Source organism: Eretmochelys imbricata, chromosome 4 (genome assembly GCF_965152235.1).
Source record: "Eretmochelys imbricata isolate rEreImb1 chromosome 4, rEreImb1.hap1, whole genome shotgun sequence".
In the NCBI taxonomy this organism is placed as follows: Eukaryota; Metazoa; Chordata; order Testudines; family Cheloniidae; genus Eretmochelys; species Eretmochelys imbricata.
The window spans coordinates 62,614,672-62,637,174 of NC_135575.1; the positions used below are offsets into that span (position 1 = coordinate 62,614,672).

Below are 22,503 nucleotides of genomic sequence, written 5' to 3' on the forward strand. Positions count from 1 at the left end.
AATTTCTGTTTTTTTGGTTTGCTTTTTTAAAAAACCTAGGAGATTACACACAAAGAACTATATTAAAAAGAACATAAAGGTTGCAAAGTCAAGCACCCAAAAGTTAGGAAATGCCAGAATTAATTAGGTTCTTGATGTGTAAACATCATGATACAGTCTCTAACTTCATAATGATACTATTTTTTCCCATAAGTTCCCTGCCTCATTCAGTGCACTGGATGGACCTGTTTTGGGATGAATCATGGTTGTGGAGTGAGTGAGGCTGCTGTCTGTAGGACATTTGATGCAGGGGTTGTACCGTAGGACTGGAGAATTGCTAACACAGTTCCTATTTTTAAGAAAGGGTGGGGGGGAAAGTGATCTGGGTAACTACAGGCCTGTTAGTTTGACATCTGTAGTATGCAAGGTCTTGGAAAAAATTTTGAAGGAGAAAGTAGTTAAGGACATTGAAGTGAATGTAGATGGGACAAAGTACAACATGGTTTTACAAAAGGTAGATCGTACCAAACCAACCTGATCTCCTTTTTTAAGAAAGTAACAGATTTTTTTAGACAAAGGAAATGCAGTGCATCTAATTTACCTAGATTTCAGTAAGGCATTTGATACGGTGCCACATGGAGAATTATTAGTTAAATTGGAAAAGATGGGGATCAATATGAAAATTTAAAGGTGGATAAGGATTTGGTTAAAGGGGAGACTACAGCGGGTCATACTGAAAGGTGAACTGTCAGGCTGGAGGGAGGTTACCAGTGGAACTCCTCAGGGACTGGTTTTGGGACCAATCTTATTTAATCTTTTTATTACTGATCTCGGCACAAAAAGTGGGAGTGTGCTAATAAAGTTTGCAGATGACACGAAGCTGGGAGGTATTGCCAATTCAGAGAAGGACCGTGATATCATACAGGAAGATCTGGATGACCTTGTAAACTGGAGTAATAATAATAGGATGAAATTTAATAGTGGGAAGTGTAAGGTCATGCATTTAGGGATTAATAACAAGAATTTTAGTTATAAGCTGGGGAACACATTACTTGGAAGTAACAGAGGAGGAGAAGGACCTTGGAGTACTTGACCACAGGATGACTGAGCCGCCAATGTGATATGGCCCGTGAAAAAAGCGAATGCGGTCTTGGGATGCATCAGGCAAGGTATTTACAGTAGAGATAAGGAGGTATTAGTACAGTTATACAAGGCACTGGTGAGACCTCATCTGGAATACTGTGTGAAGTTCTGGTCTCCCAAGTTTAAGGAATTCAAACTGGAACAGGTACAGAGAAGGGCTACTAGGATGATCCAAGGAATGGAAAGCCTGTTTTATGAAAGGAGACTCAAGGAGCTTGGCTTGTTTAGCCTAACCAAAAGAAGGCTAAGGGGAGATATGATTGCTCTCTATAAATATATCAGAGGGATAAATAACAGGGAGGCAGAGGAATTATTTAAGCTCAGTACCAATGTGGACACAAGAACAAACAGATATAAACTGGCCATCAGGAAGTTTAGACTTGAAATTAGACAAATGTTTTTAACCATCAGAGGAGTGAAGTTCTGAAACAGGTCTTTTGCCCCCACTGCTTCCCTTGGAAGGCTATCTGGCTTCAAGATTAAGCTCGATAAGTTTATGGAGGAGATAGTATGATGGGATAACATGATTTTGGCAATTAGTTGACTATTCGTGGTAAATAGGCCCAGTGGCCTGTGATGGGCTGTTAGATGGGATAGGATCTCAGTTACTACAAAGAATTCTTTCCTGGGTATCTGGCTGGTGAATCTTGCCCACATGCTCAGGGTTCAGCCAATCACCATATTTGGAGTCGGGAAGGAAATCTTCCTCCCAGGCAGACTGGAAGAGGCCCTGCGGGTTTTTTGCCTTCCTCTGCAGCATGGGGCCTGGGTCACTTGCTGGAGGGTTCTCTGCACCTTGAAGTCTTTAAACCATGATTTGAGGACTTCAGTAGCTCAGACATAGATAAGAGGTTTTTTGCAGGAGTGGGTGGGTGAGATTCTGTGGCCTGCATTGTGCAGGAGGTCAGACTAGATGATCATAATGGTCCCTTCTGACCTTAAAGTCTGAGACATAAGAACTTGTGTCGTGAAAGGAGGGCATCATGGTTAAGCAGCTGAATGATACCCTGGAGAACTGGATTCTATCCCTTCCTCTGACACAGAGTTCCTATGTGATGTCCAACAAATCAGTGAAACCAACCTTTTTGAAAAGTATATTCCAAATTTTTTTGGGGGCCTAATTTCAGATTATGGAGTTTGATCTGCAGAATCGCTGAGCACTCACAGCTGCAATTTAGGTCAATGGGAGCTGTGCTTTGAACATATAAAGTGCATTATAATGCTAAGTACTCTGAAAAACCCAAGTCCTAGGAATCTCAAATTAATGTTTGTGCAGAACTTGTATACTGTAGAGATGAGCACTCTAGGAAAACCCATGATGAAATTAATAATCCTAAACGGGGTTTTGAGTCATGTGCAATAAATAAGGCATGGGATGGTACACTGAGCAATGAGAATAAAACAAAAGATTGAATTGTTGCTCATTAAGTGAGCGCTGTCCATCCTGTGCACTGAAGAAGGTAGGGGTATTGTGGAAAAAATAGCATCTGATCATGAAATTAAAGATTGTATCATAATGCACAGATACAGGGGGGACTGAATTAAGCTTACACAGGCAACCCTAATTCAGGTATTTCCTAACTCTTGAGTGTTTGACTTTGCAGTCTTCATATTCTGGTAACGTTGTATGTGTGTAAGAGAGATTATTATATTATTTGTCACTATTGTAATAACCCATTGGAATCCCCGTCATGGACCAGGACCCCATGGTGCTATGTGCTGTACAAACAAGACTATCCCTGTTCCAAAGAGCTTAGCATCTAAATTAGATTTCTGTAGTTATTCCTACCTCTCGTGGGAGTAAGTTCTATAATCTAGGTTCAGGTACTGTGAAAGTTCTGTCTCTGGCATTCATGAGGCTCCTCCTATTAGCCAATTATTCCACTGGTCCATGGGAACATACTGGTAGCTATGATGAGCGGTCATGGTCCCTCAGGTGGTAGGGCCAATCCCATGATGGACTCTATTAGAAGAGAGATCCTGAACAAAACTAATAATTGGGAAGCCAGACTTGAAAGTGGCACACTAGGGTGATGTGTCCACTGTAACCTGTGTTGCTAAGCAGTCGAGCTGCGGCATTTTGTTGCGTTTGAAGCTTTTCCAGGGTGTTAGTTTCTGGACATAAGTTTCTATAAATGAACCTGGATCCTATGATTACTTAGCTCACTATAGTGAGATCTGTGGCTAGTTGCAGGTAGAAGTGGGCATCTTGTGCAACCATTGCTAATTTAGAGTATCCAATGTATCCAAATGCATTGAGCAGTCCCAAAGACTTTGAGGGCTGCCGACCAACATAACATAACTATGTGAGGGTAAATGCCCTAGATGATTCAGAATGTTACAGTGAGAGTGAACTTTTCAGAATGCTTCTCTTTCTACCAGCATCAACTCTCTCTTGTCTGGGCTCAGCTTTAGCAAATGGCTCTTCATTTGGGTGCTGACTTCAGCTAGCCAGTGAGTAAGCTAGGGGATGGTGCCAGGTGTGAAAGTAATTTAAAGGATTTACTGGTACTCCGGAGTCCTGAGCAGGGGGCGGGGCCTTGACCGGAAGAGGCGTGGCCTCAACCAGAAGAGGCGGGGCCTTTAAAGGCCCCAGTGCTCTGGCTGCAGGGCTCGGGTGGCGCTTTAAAAGGCCCGGGGCTCCAGCCACTGCGGGGAACCCAGGCCCTTTAAAGCGCCAGCCTGGGCAAGCCGGTCCAGACCATACCGGCTTACTTTAACCTCTGGATGTTGCTCATACTGGAGAGCACGAACTGGCTGTCATCTACATACTGTTGACATCCAACCCATGCTGTTTCACCTGCTATCCCAAAAGCTTTATATAAATGTTAAATAGTATGGGGAGGTGGACTGAGCTTTGTGGGAGTCCATTTGCTAGGCCTTTGGTAGTAGGGTTGCCAACTTTGGTTGGATGAATTCCTGGATTTTCATCACATGACATTTAAATATTAATCTTTAGTTCCTGGGGGTTGGAAACCCTATTTAGTAGTTGCCATAATGACCTGAATTCTGTCTAAAGGGAAGTACCTCAGCCATTTTAGAACATTTCAGTTCACCCGTGTATCTTCTGAGAGAAGGTACAGGAATATATAGTGATAAAATGTATCATTTGCTGCAGAGAGGTACAACAGAATGAGTATGGCTGCCCTCCCCTTATCTATGAACAGCAAGAGCTCATCCAGCAGAACAAAAAGTGCTGTCTCATGCCCTGACTGAGACAAATCCAGGGATGGGGAGATGTGTGTTAAATTTCCCCCCTAAAGTGAGGTGTGGACAATCTCTCTGTTAATAGGCTGTCCCAGATGTTCCCTACCCCCTTGCTCCCAAACAGGTGTCGCTCCTGCTTCACAGATCTTCTCATTTTTTCATTCTCCATTGGTAACCGCTAGAACCCATAAAAACTCGTAAAGACTTCTGTGAAAAGTCTCCTTTAGGCTAGATGAGAATGAATGGAGTGAATCTGTGACAGTCAGGTGCTGTTACAGGGCACTGAAAGTGCATTTGACAGTCATAGAGAAATATGCTGAGGGCTGAATGTGAGATTTGAGAGAAGATGGGACTTTGGGCAGGGGGCAAGGCAGGGAGACATTAGGTAAACATGGTTATGTATTTGTGTCACAGTTGAAGGAAGGAATGGGCAGTCATTTCTCCATTAAACTCTCTCTTCCTGCTGTTTATTACTTTTTTCCTTATAGTTTGTGTTTTTTATTATCAAGTGAGAAGGAAAACACACACTTGATCATTGTATTTAAATATTACCAGACTTTGTATTTTTAGTTTAGAAATCAAATATATTTTTATTGTAAAGAAATAATTTTTTCATTGCTCCAGTGATGCTGGATTAAGTGCATAAATATCCCCTTAAATAAAATCGGATAACACTGGTGTGTGGGAGGGAGGTCATAACTTTCACTGGCTTGGTGCCTGATTTTAGCTTAACCTTCTTCAGTCCTTGTAAATTCTGTGATCTCTCTACCTGTGTGCCACTTAATCTAACTCCCTTCATTTTGCTAACTTATTTATATCCCTCTATTGATTTTTTTTTTAAACAAATCCTTTGATGTGTCATCTTTTGTCATGTGCTCCCTTGTTATATGAGAAACTCAGTCGTATATGTCAGACTATTTCCTGTGTTTAAACTATGAATAGGTGCTTCCTCCATACTTTTTTCCTTAAAATTAGGATGATAGGTCATATATACAGTACTGTAAAACTTTCAAACCTGAGTGCCTAAAGTTTGACTCCTACATTATATGTAGGCACTGAGATAAGAGAGGCTTTATTTCAAAGGTGCAGCTTCCATTGAGTATAGGAGTGAAACTTTAGGTACTAAGGCTTGAAGATTTTGGCCTAGGAACACAGAAATTAGAAATGAGGGGGAATTATTAGATCATCAAATTCATGTTCTTGCAACTGCAGCATATAGTCCTATGCTAGAGAATATGTGAACTGTTGAATTGATACTACACTTCTTCTTTACGTAGAAGACCAAAAGGAAGTGACATGTCAATGTGCATATACCAGAGCCTGTGTAGAACAGAAGAATTTATTGTAAACTTGTGTGGATGCTACTTGCTACTGTACTATCCACTTAAAAATTCACTTATCCCTTGATGCTCACAAGAAGTGTGTTTTAGTGTAACATTAAAATCCTTGTCATTCCACCCTTCTTTGCACTTCCCAGTATGCCACTTATTTATCTATTTCATTAGACTGTAATCTCTATTATTGTATTCTATCCAGTGTTCAGTGCATTGTTGAGGCTAAAGAAATAGTATTTCAGGGTTACCACTCTTGCGAAGAATCTAAACAGCTGAGGTCATTACTGAGAGGTAAGAGCTTTTTGTCTCAAGGGCAGCATTTAGGATACTGGCTGATATTTAACATAGCTGGAGAGAGACAATATTAGGATTCAGATACTTTTGCCTGTCTGGTTGATTTGAAAAGATATATGTAAGAGCTTTTGGTGTGTTGTTTGTTTTTGTTTTTAACTCCACTGTAACCTTATAAACCTTTTTAAAAATTATTTAAAGTTTTGCCTACTACATATGTGCAATAACAACAGGTAAATGTTGGTAGGACAAAAGTCAGTACTGCTAGGTTTGGTGTATTGCTGCTTTAATTCGAGTGGACACAAGATCAGTGAGTGAAAAAATTAAACACAATACAACTTTGATATCCTAGTATAAATGTAGAGAAGTGAATTTTTTTATTTTTATTTTTTTACTACTGACCATCTTGTCCATATAACAGATGTCAGGCAGCATAACAGCTGAGAGCTTGAGATAAATGTGGTGTTACTGTAAGAAATTATTTATCTCCAGAGTACATATGTACTTCACTGTACAGATTAGCTTGTTGCTATAATTGTCAAATGATGGTAGTCAACAAACTCATAGGCTTAAAAGCACCACATTGTGCTGGCATAAGATTGGATGGTTTTAAGGTGGAGTCAGTGAGTGAGTCTTTCAAAAGTACTTAACATTGGTTTAACTCTGATCTCATTACAGCCAGTGGTAAAAACTCTCACTGATTTCAGTGAAAGCAGAGTTGGGCCAATACTGATTGCTTTAGAATATTCTGCCCAATAAGATCAATTCAAGATCTCTTGCACCTGGAAACCAGAGGTTTGATCACATGTTTTCTCAATATATTTTGCAAGAACATTCAGAATGCAAAGTTGTCATCAGCAAAAATGCTCATATGTTGTCCTGTTCAGAAAAAAACCATCAAATAGCACAGTGGTTCTCACCCAGGGGTACACATACCCCTTGGGGTATTCAGTGGTCTTCCAGGGGTACATCAGCTCAACTAGATATTTTGCCTAGTTTTTACAACCCGCTACATAAAAAACAGTAGCAAAGTGAGTACAAACTAAAATTTCATACAATGACTTGTTTGTACTGCTGTATATACTGTACACTGAAAAGTAAGTACAATATTATTATTCCAATTGATTTATTTTATAAATATATGGTAAAAATGAGAAAGTAAGTAATTTTTCAGTAATAGTGTGCTGAGACACTTTTGTATTTTTATGTCTGATTTTGTAAGCAAGTAGTTTTTAAGTGAGGTGAAACTTTGGGGTTTGAAGACAAATCCGACTCCTGAAAGGGGTACAGTAGTCTGGAAAGATTGAGAGCCGCTGCAGCAGCATATGCCTGTAGTTAGGACTAAATACAAAAGAACAAAATATTGAAAGTGTTAGCAGGTTAAGAGATGCTAGACAAAATCTGGGGAAATCAGTTAATCTAGGCAGGAGTGACTTTAAACTAAGCCTAAATTGCATAGAAAGTAACTCCCCCCTCCCCCCCAGCCCCCTTCTTTCTTTTGCCATGAAACTGTCTAGATTGTGTCATATCAGAATGAAAGATGATTCAGTGAAAACATTTAAAATGTCTCTGAGGCAAAGGGGATTGCTCCTACGGAGGCATATAGGTGTTCTCTTTAGAACACAGCCACTCTTGCTATTCAGGTTTTATGTGATTCTTTGGTATTGGAACAATGAGAGAGAAGATTGTTTGTTTGGTTTTTTTTGTTCTGTTTTGTTTTTTTCTGTATGCCAGCAAGAGGTCTTTGAACAAACTGGAGCATATGTTCTAAACTGTTCCAGTCAAGATCTCAGATGTATGTTTGCAGCAACACATCAGGGTGCATTATACTGTATTAAAAAAGGGATCATTCAGTGTAGTGCAGTAAAAATAGGTATTTTAATTAGGGCTATCAAGTGATTAAAAAAATAAATCCCAATTAATTGCACTGTTAATAGAATACCATTTATTTAAATATTTTTGGATGTTTTCTATATTTTCAAATATATTGATCTCAATTACAACACAGAACACAAAGTGTACTGTGCTCTTTATATTTTTTTTACTACAAATATTTGCACTGAAAAAAAATAAGAAATAGTATTTTTCAATTCACCTAATACAAGTACTGCAGTGCAATCTCTTTATCATGAAAGTTGAACTTACAAATGTAGAATTAAGTACAAAAAATAACTGCACTCAGTGCAATGTAAAACTTTAAAGTCTACAAGTCCACTCTGTCCCACTTCTTGTTCAGCCAATCGCTCAGACAAACAAGTTTGTTTACACTTGCAGGAGATAATGCTGCCCGCTTATTTACAATGTCACCTGAAAGTGGGAACAGGCATTCACATGGCACTGTTGTAGCTGGCATTGCAAGATATTTATGTGCTAAAGATTCATATGTCCCTTCATGCTTCAACCACCATTCCAGAGGACATGCATCCAGGCCAATGACGGGTTCTGCTTGATAACGATCCAAAGTAGTGCGGACCGACACATGTTAGTTTTCATCATCTGAGTTAAGTGCAACCAGCAGAAAGCTGATTTTCTTCTTTGGTGGTTGAGGTTCTGTAGTTTCTGCATCGGAGTGTTGCTCTTTTTTAAACTTCTGAAAGCATGCTCCACACCTCGTCCCTCTCAGGTTTTTGGAAAGCACTTCAGATTTTTAAACCTTGGGTCGAGTCCTGTAGCTATCTTTAGAAATCTCACATTGGTACTGACACAATGCCCCCATAAGGCTTTATGGAAATATGCTTATGAATGTATATATGACATAACTAGAATATGTTTTATGCTACATATGCCATGTAACATATTTATGTAAAGGTTATGATCTACTGAATATATTCATCCTATTTGTATGTATGTATCATTTTTGTATTCTAAGTTATGAATATTGGTTGTGTACTTGCTTGATTTTTAAGTAGCCTTTGTAAAGCGTTTGATCAGCTTCTTGAGAAAGGAATGTGCAAATTAAGCACCCAATCAAGAAGCACTTAAGGGAAAATGGATCCACATAAGACACGTTGGCATGGACGTTAAAAGTAGCATGTGAGCAATGGCTGCTGCCTGTAAAAACTGAGTCATGCATGGACATGTGACTTGCCCAGGTGACTCCAAAACTCCATCTTGGAGCTGGACTTTGCATAGGAGAGAGGAGGGGGTCTCCACCCACAAGAGAAAGTCTATTTAAGCCCATGGGAGACCCCTTCCATTTTGTCTTCAGCTGGCTCAAGAGAGAGCCTCTCCATCCCCAAGGATACCTGAAAGAAACTGGAACAAAGGACAGTAACTACAGGGGGTGTGAGTGATTGCTGGCCCCAGACTAGAAGGAGACTAGTCTGTAAAGGAAGCTTACTGGAATTCCTCTGAGGGTGAGATTTTTATCTGCATTCAGTTTTCTTACTGCATTAGACATAGACTTGTGTGTTCTATTTTATTTTGCTTGGTAATTCACTTTGTTCTGTCTGTTACTTCTTGGAACCACTTAAATCCTACTTTCTGTATTTAATAAAATCCCTTTTTACTTATTAATTAACCCAGAGTATGTATTAATACCTGGGGGGGGTGGGGCGGCAAACAGCTGTACATATCTCTCTATCAGTGTTATAGGGGGCGAACAATTTATGAGTTTACCCTGTATAAGCTTTATACAAGGTAAAACGGATTTATTTAGGGTTTCAACCTCATTGGGAGTTGAGTGTCTGAGTGTTAAAGACAGGAACACCTCTTAAGCTGCTTCCAGTTTAAGCCTGCAGCTTTGGGGCACGTGGTTCAGACCCTGGGTCTGTGTTGGAACAGACTGGCATGTCTGGCTCAACAAAACAGGGTGCTGGAGTCCCAAGCTGGCAGGGAAAGCAGGGGCAGAAGTAGTCTTGGCACAACAGTTGGCAGTCTCAAGGGGGTTTCTGTGATCCAACCCGTCACAGGTACTTTCTTTGCATTTTGTCAAATCTACAGTGAAAGTGTTCTTAAAATGAACAATATGTGCTGGGTCATCATCCGAGACTGTTATAACATGAAATATATGGCAGAATGCAGGTAAAACAGAGCAGGAGACATATAATTCCCCCCAGGGAGTTGAGTCACAAATTTAATTAATGCATTATATTTTTAACGAGCATCATCAGCAGCGAAGCATGTCCTCTGGAATGCTGGCCAAAGCATGAAGGGGCATATTAATGTTTAGCATATCCGGCATGTAAATACTTTGTAATGCCGGCTACAAAAGTGCCATGCGAATGCCTGTTCCTACTTTCAGGTGACATTGTAAATAAGAAGCGGGCAGCATTATCTTCCATAAATGTAAAGAAACTTGTTTGTCTTAACGACTGGCTGAGCAAGAAGTAGACTGAGTGGACTTACAGGCTCTAAAGTTTTACACTGTTTTGAGTGCAGTTATGTAACCCAAAAAAGTCTACATTTGTTAGTTGCACTTTCACAATAAAGAGATTGTACTATAGTACTTGTATGAGGTGAATTGAAAAATACTGTTTCTTTTGTTTGCCATTTTTACAGTGCAAATATTTGTAATACATAATATAAAGTGAGTACTGTACACTGCATTCTGTGTTCTAACTGAAATCAATATACTTGAAAATGTATAAAAACATCCAAAAATCAACAGCCCTAATTTTAATCATTAATTATTAATTAATCATTTAATTTTAATCATTGTAGCTAATGACAAAAATATTAAATCACTAGAGAGTTTTGTAAAGTCTTTTAAATATAATTGTCAAATAAGTAAGGAACAGAGAGTTAACAACATCTTGACAGTGATGTAGAATAAGGCAAAGGAAATGAAGAGCATGGCCATGTGGCAAAGACTTTCAGAGTTGTCTAAAGTCTGATATTTATTTTTCTTCATTGTTGTTAATTTCAGTATACTTTACAACCATGAATGTCTCCAGCCTTTGTCAAGCCTTAAAGTCTGGAGTTACATTTCTTAATCCTACTGTCATCTTGAGACTGAACATCTTGCTGATTTTTATCTGTAAAACGGCAGCTCTCTGTGCATGAAGAAACACAATCGTGATTCAAAGGGCCTCATCCTGTAAGGTGCTGAGCACCATGAATTCCCAGTGAATTTGGTGGGGGCTGATGGTGCTCACCACCTTTCAGGTTTGCATGACTGGGCCTTAATTTGTAAATATTTTTCCCCTGTTTTTATACTCTTCCTGATGCTCTCTTCTCCAGCTACTCCTTTGTCTTCTCTTTTCTGTAAAATAGTTTCCATGAGCTACCAACAAATAAATAAACCCTTGTCATCTGTGTTGTCCACATCTTGGGGATGGAGACAAGAGAAGTTTATTAGAGGAAAATACTGACTAATTCTCTTAGCAAATAAAAATCTTTCTTCTTTTACCTCATTAATTCTCAGGACCTTCTTGGTCTTGCTAGTTACTTTGTGCAACTCCTATAGAACTTTCTTGGCTCATGTGAAAATAGCTGACTCACTCTTCCTCTCTCAAACTTTTTGGTGTCAACATACTCTGTGCAGATGGCTCTGTTTAAGAGTTCTGAGTGCCAAAAACGTGGGCCTAATTACATGTGAAACTGACACTCTGTTTATTTGGAATTCACGAATGTGCCGCCAGCTTCTCCCTTTAATGCACATTCTATGAGTTTCTTTATATTCTTTAATAAATCTGACATTCCTTGTACTTTTCCAGCTGGAAAAAACACCCACTTACACACAGAAAGTGAGTGAGGATGGTATATCGTTTCAACTAACCTATAGGTTTTGAACGTAGGACTTATCTGTTTGTTGTCCGTTTGTGAATATATACAGCTTCTGCTGCATGACCTAGCAAATGTAACCATCAGTTTTGTCTCTAAATAGAATGTAAACATTGCATTGGCAGTGTAACAAGTTGAAACGTTCTCTTTCCCTTTATGAATGTAGATCACTACTTCAATCAGATCCCCACCTGAGATTATAATGTTTTTAGGGGATTGGAGGTTTTTAGGGCTTTTTCCCCTTTTGGTCATTGGCTCAGATATGATCCAGGTCAGTAGTAAATGAAGATCATGTTTGGTGATCAGTCTCCAGTTCATGTTGCGACATTATGAAAAACCCTGCTTGGCAGACTCCACAAAGAGGCTATGGATGAATTAGCACCAAGACTAAAGTGACCTGGTTTTCAGTGGTGGTTCATTCCATCACTGAATGGAGGTATTGTTATCTATTGTTACACAGTGTCAGGAGAGTGTTAAGGCTAGCTGCTGCTGTATTGGTATTCCGTTTCCAGGGCTGCTGATTTGATGTTTCTTACTAAATTCATTTAAAGCAGTTGCATTTGGTAGTTTGAAATAAATCAATGGAAATATCCGCCTTTAAGGAGTATCACAAATTTTAAAACTACCACTTTCTTAAACACTTATGCTTTGTGCCAGGCTGTAGTCTCAGGATTTTGATAATATATTCATAACATCCTTCCTGTAGCCTAAGAGATGCTGCAAGTGATGTTGTTGCTGCAATGTTAAATTTAGAACTGCACTCTCTTGCACCAGGTGATGGAATTTTACTGCCAATCTTGTGAGACAGCCATGTGCCGGGAATGTACAGAGGGAGAACATGCAGAACACCCCACTGTACCTCTCAAGGATGTGGTAGAACAACACAAGGCTTCATTACAGGTCCAGTTGGATGCTGTCAACAAAAGGTACACAAGTTATTCTGGCTCAACCTTGACATGCTATGTGCATTAGGTTATTGGTCTAGCTATTAGTGAAACTGCTGTCTAAATCAGTTCACACTGCCCCTTGTGGAACTGTTAGATCATCCAACATGGTCCCCTGACTTGTTTTCCTTTACAATGTGGTTTTGATTAACATTTTTGAATATATAATATTTTAGCAATTTTTTTAAATGAACTTGGTCATCATGAAGGTGATGGACCAAATACACTTGATTCCCCTGGTCACAGAGTAGGAAGCTGCTTATACAAGCTTCTATATACAGCTCTGAACGTTTACCTCACTGTTCCAGTCCTGGATCCCTTGAGGAGAGATGAAATATAACATTCCTGCTCAGTTGTATGGTGTGTTACTCATTTAGTTGAACTAAGATTGTAAGAAAAAAATACTTTTAAAAGTCCCAGTTCTTAGGGAAGATGGAAGGAGTCTGAGTCTTATGGGTAGGGCATTGACCTGGGACTCAAGAGAAGTGTGTTCAGTTCCCAGTGTAACTACATACTTCCTTTGTTACAGTGGGCAACTGTGCATCAATCCTTCACCTGTAAAACAGGAGTGTACAGAGGTTAGCTGGGGCTCGCCTCTCTCGGGCAGCGGGGACACACACTGTCTCACTAAGTTCAGGAAGAGGTCTAGCAGGGAATTAGCCACAGGAGTCTTCCTCTGTGGCCTTTGTGAAGGTAGAAACAACACAGATAGGCCCTAGGTCAGGGCAGGGCAATGGTGAGTCAGATGCTCAGGCCCTCAGGCAGGGGATGAGCAAGAACAGTTTATCCACAGTGAGTCCAGGCCCTGGGTCCGAAGGCCTGGGAGTGGGAGAGACTGCCACCCATGACACAGGCCCACCCACTCCACTGCATCCCAGCCCGGGGCCCTAGCAGCAGCAGAAGACCTGCTGCTGCATCAGTGGGGATCCTGGCTGCAACACACGGACATGGGTTCTGGTAGTGTCGTAGCCAGACTAGGGTCGGCTGTCCCCAGGCTACTTCCAGACTCCCCCTCTTGAGGTACTTGGGTCAGGGTGGTATCCTCAGGGGGGTCCAGCACCATGCGTTCCTCGGGATAGCTGGCCTGGTGCAGGCTCAGCCACTCCTCCGGGTAGCTGGCGTGGGGCAGGTCCGGCCAGCCCTTGGGTCCACCGCAGGTCGCTGCGGCTTCCCAACCGGGAGGTAGGCCAGAGGTGTCTGGTCTCCCCAGTGGCTGCTCTCTCAGTGAGTTCTGGAGTTGTGCCTTTATACTTCCTGCGCCACACCTGATCCTCTGTGGGGCAGACTCAGAGCTTCCTGGCTCTGCCCACTCTGATGACCGGAGGGGCTCGTCTCCCTCTGGGGCAGCAGGGACCCTCACCACAGGGAGTAATACTTCCCTGCCTCACAGAGATGTGGTTGGTTGTGAGGATAAAATCTATTAATGACTATGATGCACTCCAAACAGTAGAACCTCACAGTTACAAATGCCAGAGTTACATACTGACTGGTCAAACACACACCTTGTTTGGAACCAGAAGTACCCAATCAGACAGCAGCAGAGACCGCCCCCCCCCCCCAAAAAAAAAGAAAAGAAAATACAGTATAGTGCTGTGTGAAATGTAAACTACTCTATTTTTTTTAAAAAAAAAAAAAAAAGGGAAAGTTTAAAAAGATTTGACAAGGTGAGGAAACTGTTACTGTGCTTGTTTCATTTAAACTAATATGGTTAAAAGCAGCATTTTTTCTTCAGCACAGTAGAGTTTCAAAGCTGTATTACAACTGAACATTGAAAGAACAACCACAACATTTTGTTCATAGTTACGAACATTTCAGAGTTATGAACAACCTTCATTCCTGAGGTGTTTGTAATTCTGAGGTTCTACTGTATTACAGAGAAGAGGATAAAAAAAAACCCTAGCTATCATTTGCATGTTAGAGGCTGGGTCCTGTTTATGCACCCTAAGGGTACATACCTTCCAAGGAAGGGGTGTAGAATGCTGGGGAGAAAAATATTTGGCATAAGTATTTCAACACAGAACACATGAATGATACTTGATCTTGAAAAATATATTAGAACTTTTTGGGAAAGAGAGAAAGATGTGGGAAAGTTCCAACTCCCCTACAGAAGCATGAATTAAGGATAGACAGCCAAAGTCCCCCTGGTGGAACTCCATCAGTTTCAATGGAGTTCCACCAGAGAGGATTTTGGCCCTACAATGTCATTGGTGCATTATCGATCTTTGGTTTTGTTTTAAAAAGGTTAAATGACTGCACTATATGAGGGGTTACCAACTTTCCAGGATTGTCCTGGATTGTCCTGGAGTCTCCAGGAATTAAAGATGAATCTTTAATGTCATGTGATGAAACCTCAGTCATACATCCAACCCAAATTGGCAATCAATCCTAACTGTAATAAAAGGAGTACAATTCTGTTGCTGAAACAATCCCATTCCCATGTGGTTTTTAAAGGCAGTATTTTTCATCACAGGATTTTAGGAACAAGGGACAAGACAATGTCTTTTGAGATGCCAGTCATTGTAATTTATTTCTTCCACAGACTTCCAGAGATAGATTCTGCACTTCACTTCATATCTGAAATCATACATCAGTTAGCCAACCAAAAGGCTAGCATTGTAGATGACATTCATTCCACTTTTGATGAACTACAGAAGACTTTAAATGTGCGAAAGAGTGTGTTGCTTATGGAACTGGAAGTGAATTATGGCCTTAAACACAAAGTAAGAGATGTGTTCTTTTCCCAGTGACAGTTATTAATTTAATAAGCCAGTTCTTATAACGGGTACATGATGCCAACAGGTCAAATTATTGTCCAACTATCCTGAAAGAAGGACAGGAGACACTGGATGTGGTGTGTGTGTATATGTATGTATGTACCTTGTTTCCAGACCTCACTTACCAGTTCTGAGGTTGATATGACTTTTTTTTGTGGATTTTAGAGTAAGGGCTAAAATTGAGTGTATAATGGATACTCTGTTGTAACCTAAGTATGAAGTGGCTACTTAAAATCCACCAAAATTTCAGGCTACTGTCCCTGGCCCCCCCCAACAACTCTTCCCACTGTCCTATTACCCGCGACTTTCCTGGCTGCTGAAAACTGGGGAATAGACTTCCCTCCCTGGTTCCTGATAGAGCAGCGGTGGGCAAACTTTTTGGCCCGAGGGCCACATCTGGGTATGGAAATTGTATGGCGGGCCATGAATGCTCAAAAAATTGAGGGTGGGGGTGAGGGCTCTGGGGTGGGGACAGAAATAAGGAATTCAGGATGCAGGAGGGGGTTCCGGGCTGGGGCAGAGGGGTGGGTGGGGGTGGGGTTACGGCTCTGGCTGGGGGTAGAGGCTCTGGGGTGGAGCTGGGGATGTGGGGTTGAGAGTGCAGGAGGTGCTCTGGGTGGGGACCGAGGGGGATCAGGGCTGGGACGGGGGGGATGGGGCACAGGATGAAGTCAGGGGTGCAGGCTCTAGGTGGCACTTACCGCAGCTCCTAGAAGCAGCGGCATGTTCCCCCTCCAGCTCCTACATGGAGGTGCAGGCAGGCAGCTTGGCATGCTGCCCCGTCCACAGACACTGCCCCTGCAGCTCCCATTGGCTGTGGTTCCTAGCCAATGGGAACTGCAGGAGCGGCACTTGTGGCCGGGGCAGCGTGCAGAGCCCTCAGCTGCCCCTACACGTAGGAGCTGGAGGAGGGACATGCCACTGCTTCCAAGAGCTGCACGGAGCGAGCCCCTGGCTGGAGCACTGGAGCAGGGCAAGCCCCAGCCCCTGCTCCCTGGCGGGAACTTGAAGGCCTGATTAAAACATCTGAAGATGCGCCCCCCGGGCTGAAGTTTGTCCACCTCTGTGATAGGGAGACTCTCTTTCCTTTCTCTCCTCTCTTGGTTGAGGGCCACTTTCTCCATTCAGCTATTCTGAGACTCCTGCCCCCGACAACCATGCTTCTTGGGGTCTCCAGAGCTGTTTCTCCCCACTCTAAATGTGGGAGAAGAGGAACTCTGGGGAAACTTGCTGCAGCCTCCCATGTAAATAGGGGAATATCTGGTGACTCCAAAACACCAGGATCTCTGTGTGCAGAGCTCATTGTTTAACAACGTGGCCAATCTGTGATTGTTCTCAGACAGAGGGATGGAAGCTCTACCAGCACATTGAGTGGTGAGGCAGATGGAGCGATAATATTTACATGCTGCTACTGGTGGACCTCTGAAGCCAGTGCTTCAGGGTTTCACATTAGGAGGTCCACACCAAACTGAGTCCTAGTGCTCCACAAATCTTGCCATAGCTTATTGGTGGGTTCCAAGGAATTGACACAGCACTTTTAAAAAAGTTGACACGTTTAACGTATATGACACAATAGGTTGTGCTTTAAGGGTTTGCGTAACTATGAGTTTGCATTTCCAGCTTGATGTCACACAATCTCATCCTGACATGACTTGAACCAGCTGTTTCATGTTACTTTCAGGTCCTTCAGACACAGCTGAATACCCTGCTTGAAGGACAGGAGAGTATTAAGAGTTGCAGCAACTTTACAGCCCAAGCACTCAACCATGGCACTGAAACTGAAGTTTTACTGGTTAAGAAGCAAATGAGTGACAAGCTGAATGAGCTGGCTGACCAGGACTTCCCACTGCAGCCCCGTGAAAATGACCAGCTGGACTTCATAGTAGAAACAGAAGGACTGAAGAAATCCATTCACAACTTGGGTACCATTTTAACCACTAATGCCATAGCATCTGAAACAGTTGCCACAGGTGAGGGGCTGAGGCAAACTGTGATTGGGCAGCCTATGTCAGTTACCATAACAACAAAGGACAAAGATGGGGAGCTCTGTAAATCTGGGAGTGCTTACCTCACTGCTGAACTGAGCACACCTGATGGGAGTGTGGCGGATGGAGAAATACTTGATAATAAAAACGGCACTTACGAATTTTTGTATACTGTTCAGAAAGAAGGGGACTTTACTCTCTCTCTGAGACTTTATGATCAGCATATCAGGGGCAGTCCATTTAAACTTAAAGTGATCAGATCAGCAGATGTGTCCCCTACTACCGAAGGAGTTAAGAGGCGTGTTAAGTCTCCTGGCAGTGGCCATGTGAAGCAGAAAGCTGTGAAAAGACCAGCTAGTATGTACAGCACTGGCAAAAGAAAAGAGAATCCCATTGAAGATGACTTGATCTTCAGAGTGGGTAAGGAAAGTATCTTCTATCTATTGGTACTAGGGTCATGGCATTCAAATTGTAATTAAGGACACTTTAGGAAAACTGGGTAAAAAGCTAGTTTTAAATTGTCAACACACAAGTGAAATTTAATGCTGGTCAGGTCTAGGCTTTTGAAGTTGTTAGAACAATAAATGAGGAGTTACATGGGACTTCATTCCATGTGTCCCTAAAGGGAAAAAAACCCAGCTTTGTTCTTGGAATTCCTATCCAATGTGTTTGTCTCTGTGACAACTGGAGAGAGAAGAAAGTGAAAGGATAGAAATTCTCCTGTGACTAATATTTACTGTTGGGTTTAGAACTTAATTTATAGGCTCTTGTGTCCTGTGAGGTGAACAGTACATTTAACAGATACCAAAATAATAATCTGAAGTTTAGTGGGGTGGGGGTGGGGGGAGTCTTAATTGATGTAAGTGGGAGTAGAGGTTTAAAGGCAGGAGATTATATCCTACATGATAAAACACTTAGGGTCAGATTTTTTTGAGTTATCCCAGTGCCTAACTCCCACTGGCACCTAATATCTTTAAAAAATCTGTTTCTTCCAAGTTCTCCTTAAAACAGGGCTGAGTAGCATCTTCTTTATCAGGGAATTTGAAGAATAATTCCCCTCTTTCAAAATGGCTTCTATCTCCTATTGTTCTCAATAGAGCTGAATCTAAATACTGCTTTCAGTTTACATGTCCTTCTCAAAAGACATTAGAATGGCCACACTGGGTCAGTCCAAAGGTCCATCAAGCCCACTATCCTGTCCTCTGCCAGTGGTCAATGGTCAATGGCAATCCCTTTGGGGAATGAACAGACAGGTTATCATCAAGTGATCCATGCCTTGTCACCCAATCACAGCTTCTGGCAAACATTGGCTAGGAACACCATTCCTGCTCATCCTGGCTAATAGCCATTGATGGACCTATCTTCCATGAATCTATCTAGCTCCCTTTTGAACCTTGTTATAGTCTGGCAAGGAGTTCCAGAGGTTGACAGGGTATTGCGTGACAAAATACTTTGTTTGTTTTAAACCTGCGACTTACTAATTTCATTTGGTGGCCCCTTGTTCTTGTATTTATGAGAAGGAGTAAATAACACTTCCTTATTTACTTTCTCTATACCACTCGTGATTTTATAGACCTCTATCATATCCCCCTTTAGTCGCCTCTTTTCCAAGCTGAAAAGTCCCAGTCTTATTAATCTCTCCTCATATGGAGGCTGTTCTATACCCCTAATCATTTTTGTTGCCCTTTTCTGAACCTTTTCCAATTCCAATGTATCTTTTTTTGAGATGGGGCGACCATATCTGCATGCAGTATTCGAGGTGTGGGCATACCATGGATTTATATAGAGGCAATATGATATTTTCTTTCTTGATGATTTCCAGCATTCTGTTGCTTTTTTAACTGCCGCTGCACACAGAATGGATGATTTCAGAGAACTATCCACTATGACTCCAAGATCTTTCTTGAGTGGTGACAGCTAATTTAGACCCAATCATTTTATATGTGTAGTTGGGAATATGTTTTCCAATGTGCATTACTTTGCATTTATCAACATTGAATTTCATCTGCCATTTTGTTGCCCAGTCACGCAGTTTTGAGAGATCCTTTTGTAGCTCTTCGCAGTCTGCCTGGGACTTAACTATCTTGAGTAGTTTTATATTGTCTGCAAATGTTGCCACCTCACTGTTTACTCCTTTTTCCAGATTGTTTATGCATACAGTATGTTAAATAGGACTGGGCCCAGTACTGATCCCTGGGGGACACCACTATTTACCTCTCTCCATTCTGAAAACTGACCATTTTATTCCTACCCTTTTTGTTTCCTATCTTTTAACCAGTTACCAATCCATGAGAGAACTTTCCCACTTATCCCATGACTGCTTATTTTGCTTAAGAGCCTTTTTGTGAGGGACTTTGCCAAAAGCTTTCTGAAAATCTAAATCCACTATATCCACTGGATCTCCTTTGTCTGCATGCTTGTTGATCCCCGCAAAGAATTCTAGTAGATTGGTGAGGGATGATTTCCATTTACAAAAACCATGTTGACTATTTCCCAACAAATTATGTTCATCTATGTGTCAGTCAATTTTGTTCTTTACGATAGTTTCAACCAATTTGCCCAGTACTGAGTTAGGCTTACTGGCCTGTAGTTGCCAGGGTCACCTCTGGAGCCCTTTTTAAAAATTGACATCACATTAGCTATCCTCCAGTCATTTGGTGCAGAAGCTGATTTAAATGATAGGTTATAGACAACAGTTAGTAGTCCTGCAATTTCACATTTGAATTCCTTCAGAATTCTTGGGTGAATACCATCAGGTCCTGGAGACTTATTACTGTTTAGTTGATCAATTTGTTCCAAAACCACCTCTAATGACACCTCAATTTGGGACGGTTCCTCAGATCTGTCACCCCAAAAGAATAGCTCAGGTTTGGGAATCTCCCTCACATCCTCAACAATGAAGACTGATGCAAAGAATTCATTTTTGTTTCTCTGCAATGGCCTTATCTTTGAGTGCTCCTTTAGCATCTCGATTGTCCAGTGGCCTACCTGGCTGTTTAGCAGGCTTTCTGCTTCTGATATATTTGAAAATTTTTTTGCTATTACTTTTGGAGTCTTTGGCTAGCTGTTCTTCAAATTCTTTTTTGGTCTTTCTAATTATATTTTTACACTTCATTTGCCAGAGTTTATGCTCTTTTTTTTCTATTTTCCTCATTAGGATTTATCTTCCACTTTTTAAAGGATGCCTTTTTGCCTCTCACTTCTTCTTTTACTTTGTTTAACCATGGTCACTCTTTTTTGGGTCAGTACAGTAACTATCTAGCCAAAGCCTCAACTTGCCTTCTCCTCACAATGTTCCTGTCCACCTCCTGACACCAAAGGAGGCTACCATGTTCTCTGCAGGAAGCTTAACTCTCTCCTCTTCCCCCTCCCCTCCCAAGAACAATGGAAGGTAGTGGTTATTTTGAAGGAGGACATATTAACTGAAGTCAGTCTGTGGCCCCTGTTCCACTGTATACAATGAGATATGGTAATCCTTTTGGGAGGACAAGTCTTTCTTCATGAGTTTCTCTAGAATAGAAGACTTTATTCTTCAGCCTCTACTGACCAGATTAACTTCAAGCTATGAAAAATGGCAAAAAAATGATCATTAACCCTAATTTCTTCCCCACATAAACTAGCTATTGCATCAGTTCTGCAGAAAGGACAAAAGCTTTAGATTTGAGGGGGAAATGTGATGTGTGTGTCTCTAGGGAAATATAGGGCAGTAGAAACTATCTTATGTATGAGCCGGGAAAATGGGATGCCAGAGGGAAGCGAAAACTGGGGTATATGAGCAGGAGAATATAGGGTGAGGAGAGAAGAGAAAACTCTGGAAGGAGGAGAAAATTGATGTGTACACTGTGGCTGTTTCATGCTGCTCCAGAACAGTGTAAGCACCCAGAGGGTACTGCTGAATTTGGCCCCCAAAATTTAAATTTAAATTAATATTACATCTCTTCAAAACATTAGAAATAGCATATAGTAATATTCTCTTTGGTTTTCTTGTTTATTATTGTATGAAAATGTTAATATTTTGTTAAAAGGGGAAATGTCAAGACAAAAACTGTTAAAATGGGACTCTGGTTGAGAATCTATATCAGTGACTTCGGATAAAGTAGGTTAAAATCTTAACTATTACGTAACCTTGCTATAGTGACACCGCAATAACCACGTGATTACATGTATGGTCTCAGATTAAACATCTTTGTTAAAATTTTTCACATGGTCAGTGGCGGAAAGAAAAGAATCCTATGTGTCTTTAAATTTTTTTAACTAATCTGGGACTACAAAAGCTAAATGCCTTAATCATATACAGCTATTGCATGATGTCACTACAGGGCAGAGTTAAAGTTGTTTGGATGTCTTAACTGTACATTTCCATACCTTAACATATTTGGGCTATTTATTTTAGTTTAACCTTATCTCTAAATTCCTGGGCTTATAGTGCTTGTTTTGGAAATAAATACAACATCTCGGTCTCATTTAAAATTACTCTGTCTTAATTCTTTTTTAATATAGTTTGTGCCTGTGAATATAACAACTCATTAACTAAAAAGGCCTATACTTTATTTTACTGTATCTTAAAATAATACAAGGTAACTAAATATTAAATCTATAAATTTCCCTAGGACTTGGGGAGGGGAAAAAATGAGCAAGATTACAATATTTAAAAAATCAGGTCTACAGAGGTTCATGTATGGAATTTGCTAACAGGACAATATGCTGGCTTTGCCAGTCACTGAAGAGAGTGATTGAACAAATGTTAAAGACCACAATACATTAAGAATTGCGATAGGCATACAATCACAACTGGTTTCTTTGTGCATATGATTAGCCATATCCGTTTGATTACATAATTCATTATCATAGTATCTAGGTTAAAATTAACATTCTCTTTTTGAAAATGGACCCAACAATCTATTTTGGAGGGGAGATATTAAAAGTAGAATGGAGAGGAGTAAAGTGCGTATTGGAGGAAGCTGCACAGAGGATCACCAGAAGAAGCAGACCAGTGTATTGCATTGTGAAATAAATGACCCTGTGAATATTACAGATTCAATATATATTAATGAGTCTCTTCAAGGAGAGGATGGTGCTCAGTTTTATTGGCAATAACATTTCTTTTTATGGGGTGTGCAGT

General features: G+C 40.9%; 1 protein-coding gene across 13 annotated transcripts in view; it reads left to right on the forward strand.

Moving 5' to 3' along the window:
* TRIM2 (tripartite motif containing 2) overlaps nt 1–22,503 on the forward strand; it is a 92,577-nt gene that overhangs the window by 40,566 nt on the left and 29,508 nt on the right. For all 13 annotated transcript variants that reach the window (XM_077815385.1, XM_077815386.1, XM_077815383.1 and 10 more), the window contains 3 exons: nt 12,453–12,604; nt 15,162–15,342; nt 17,078–17,801. In XM_077815385.1, coding sequence (XP_077671511.1) covers nt 12,453–12,604; nt 15,162–15,342; nt 17,078–17,801 — 1,057 coding nt within the window. The remainder of the gene's footprint in view (nt 1–12,452; nt 12,605–15,161; nt 15,343–17,077; nt 17,802–22,503) is intronic.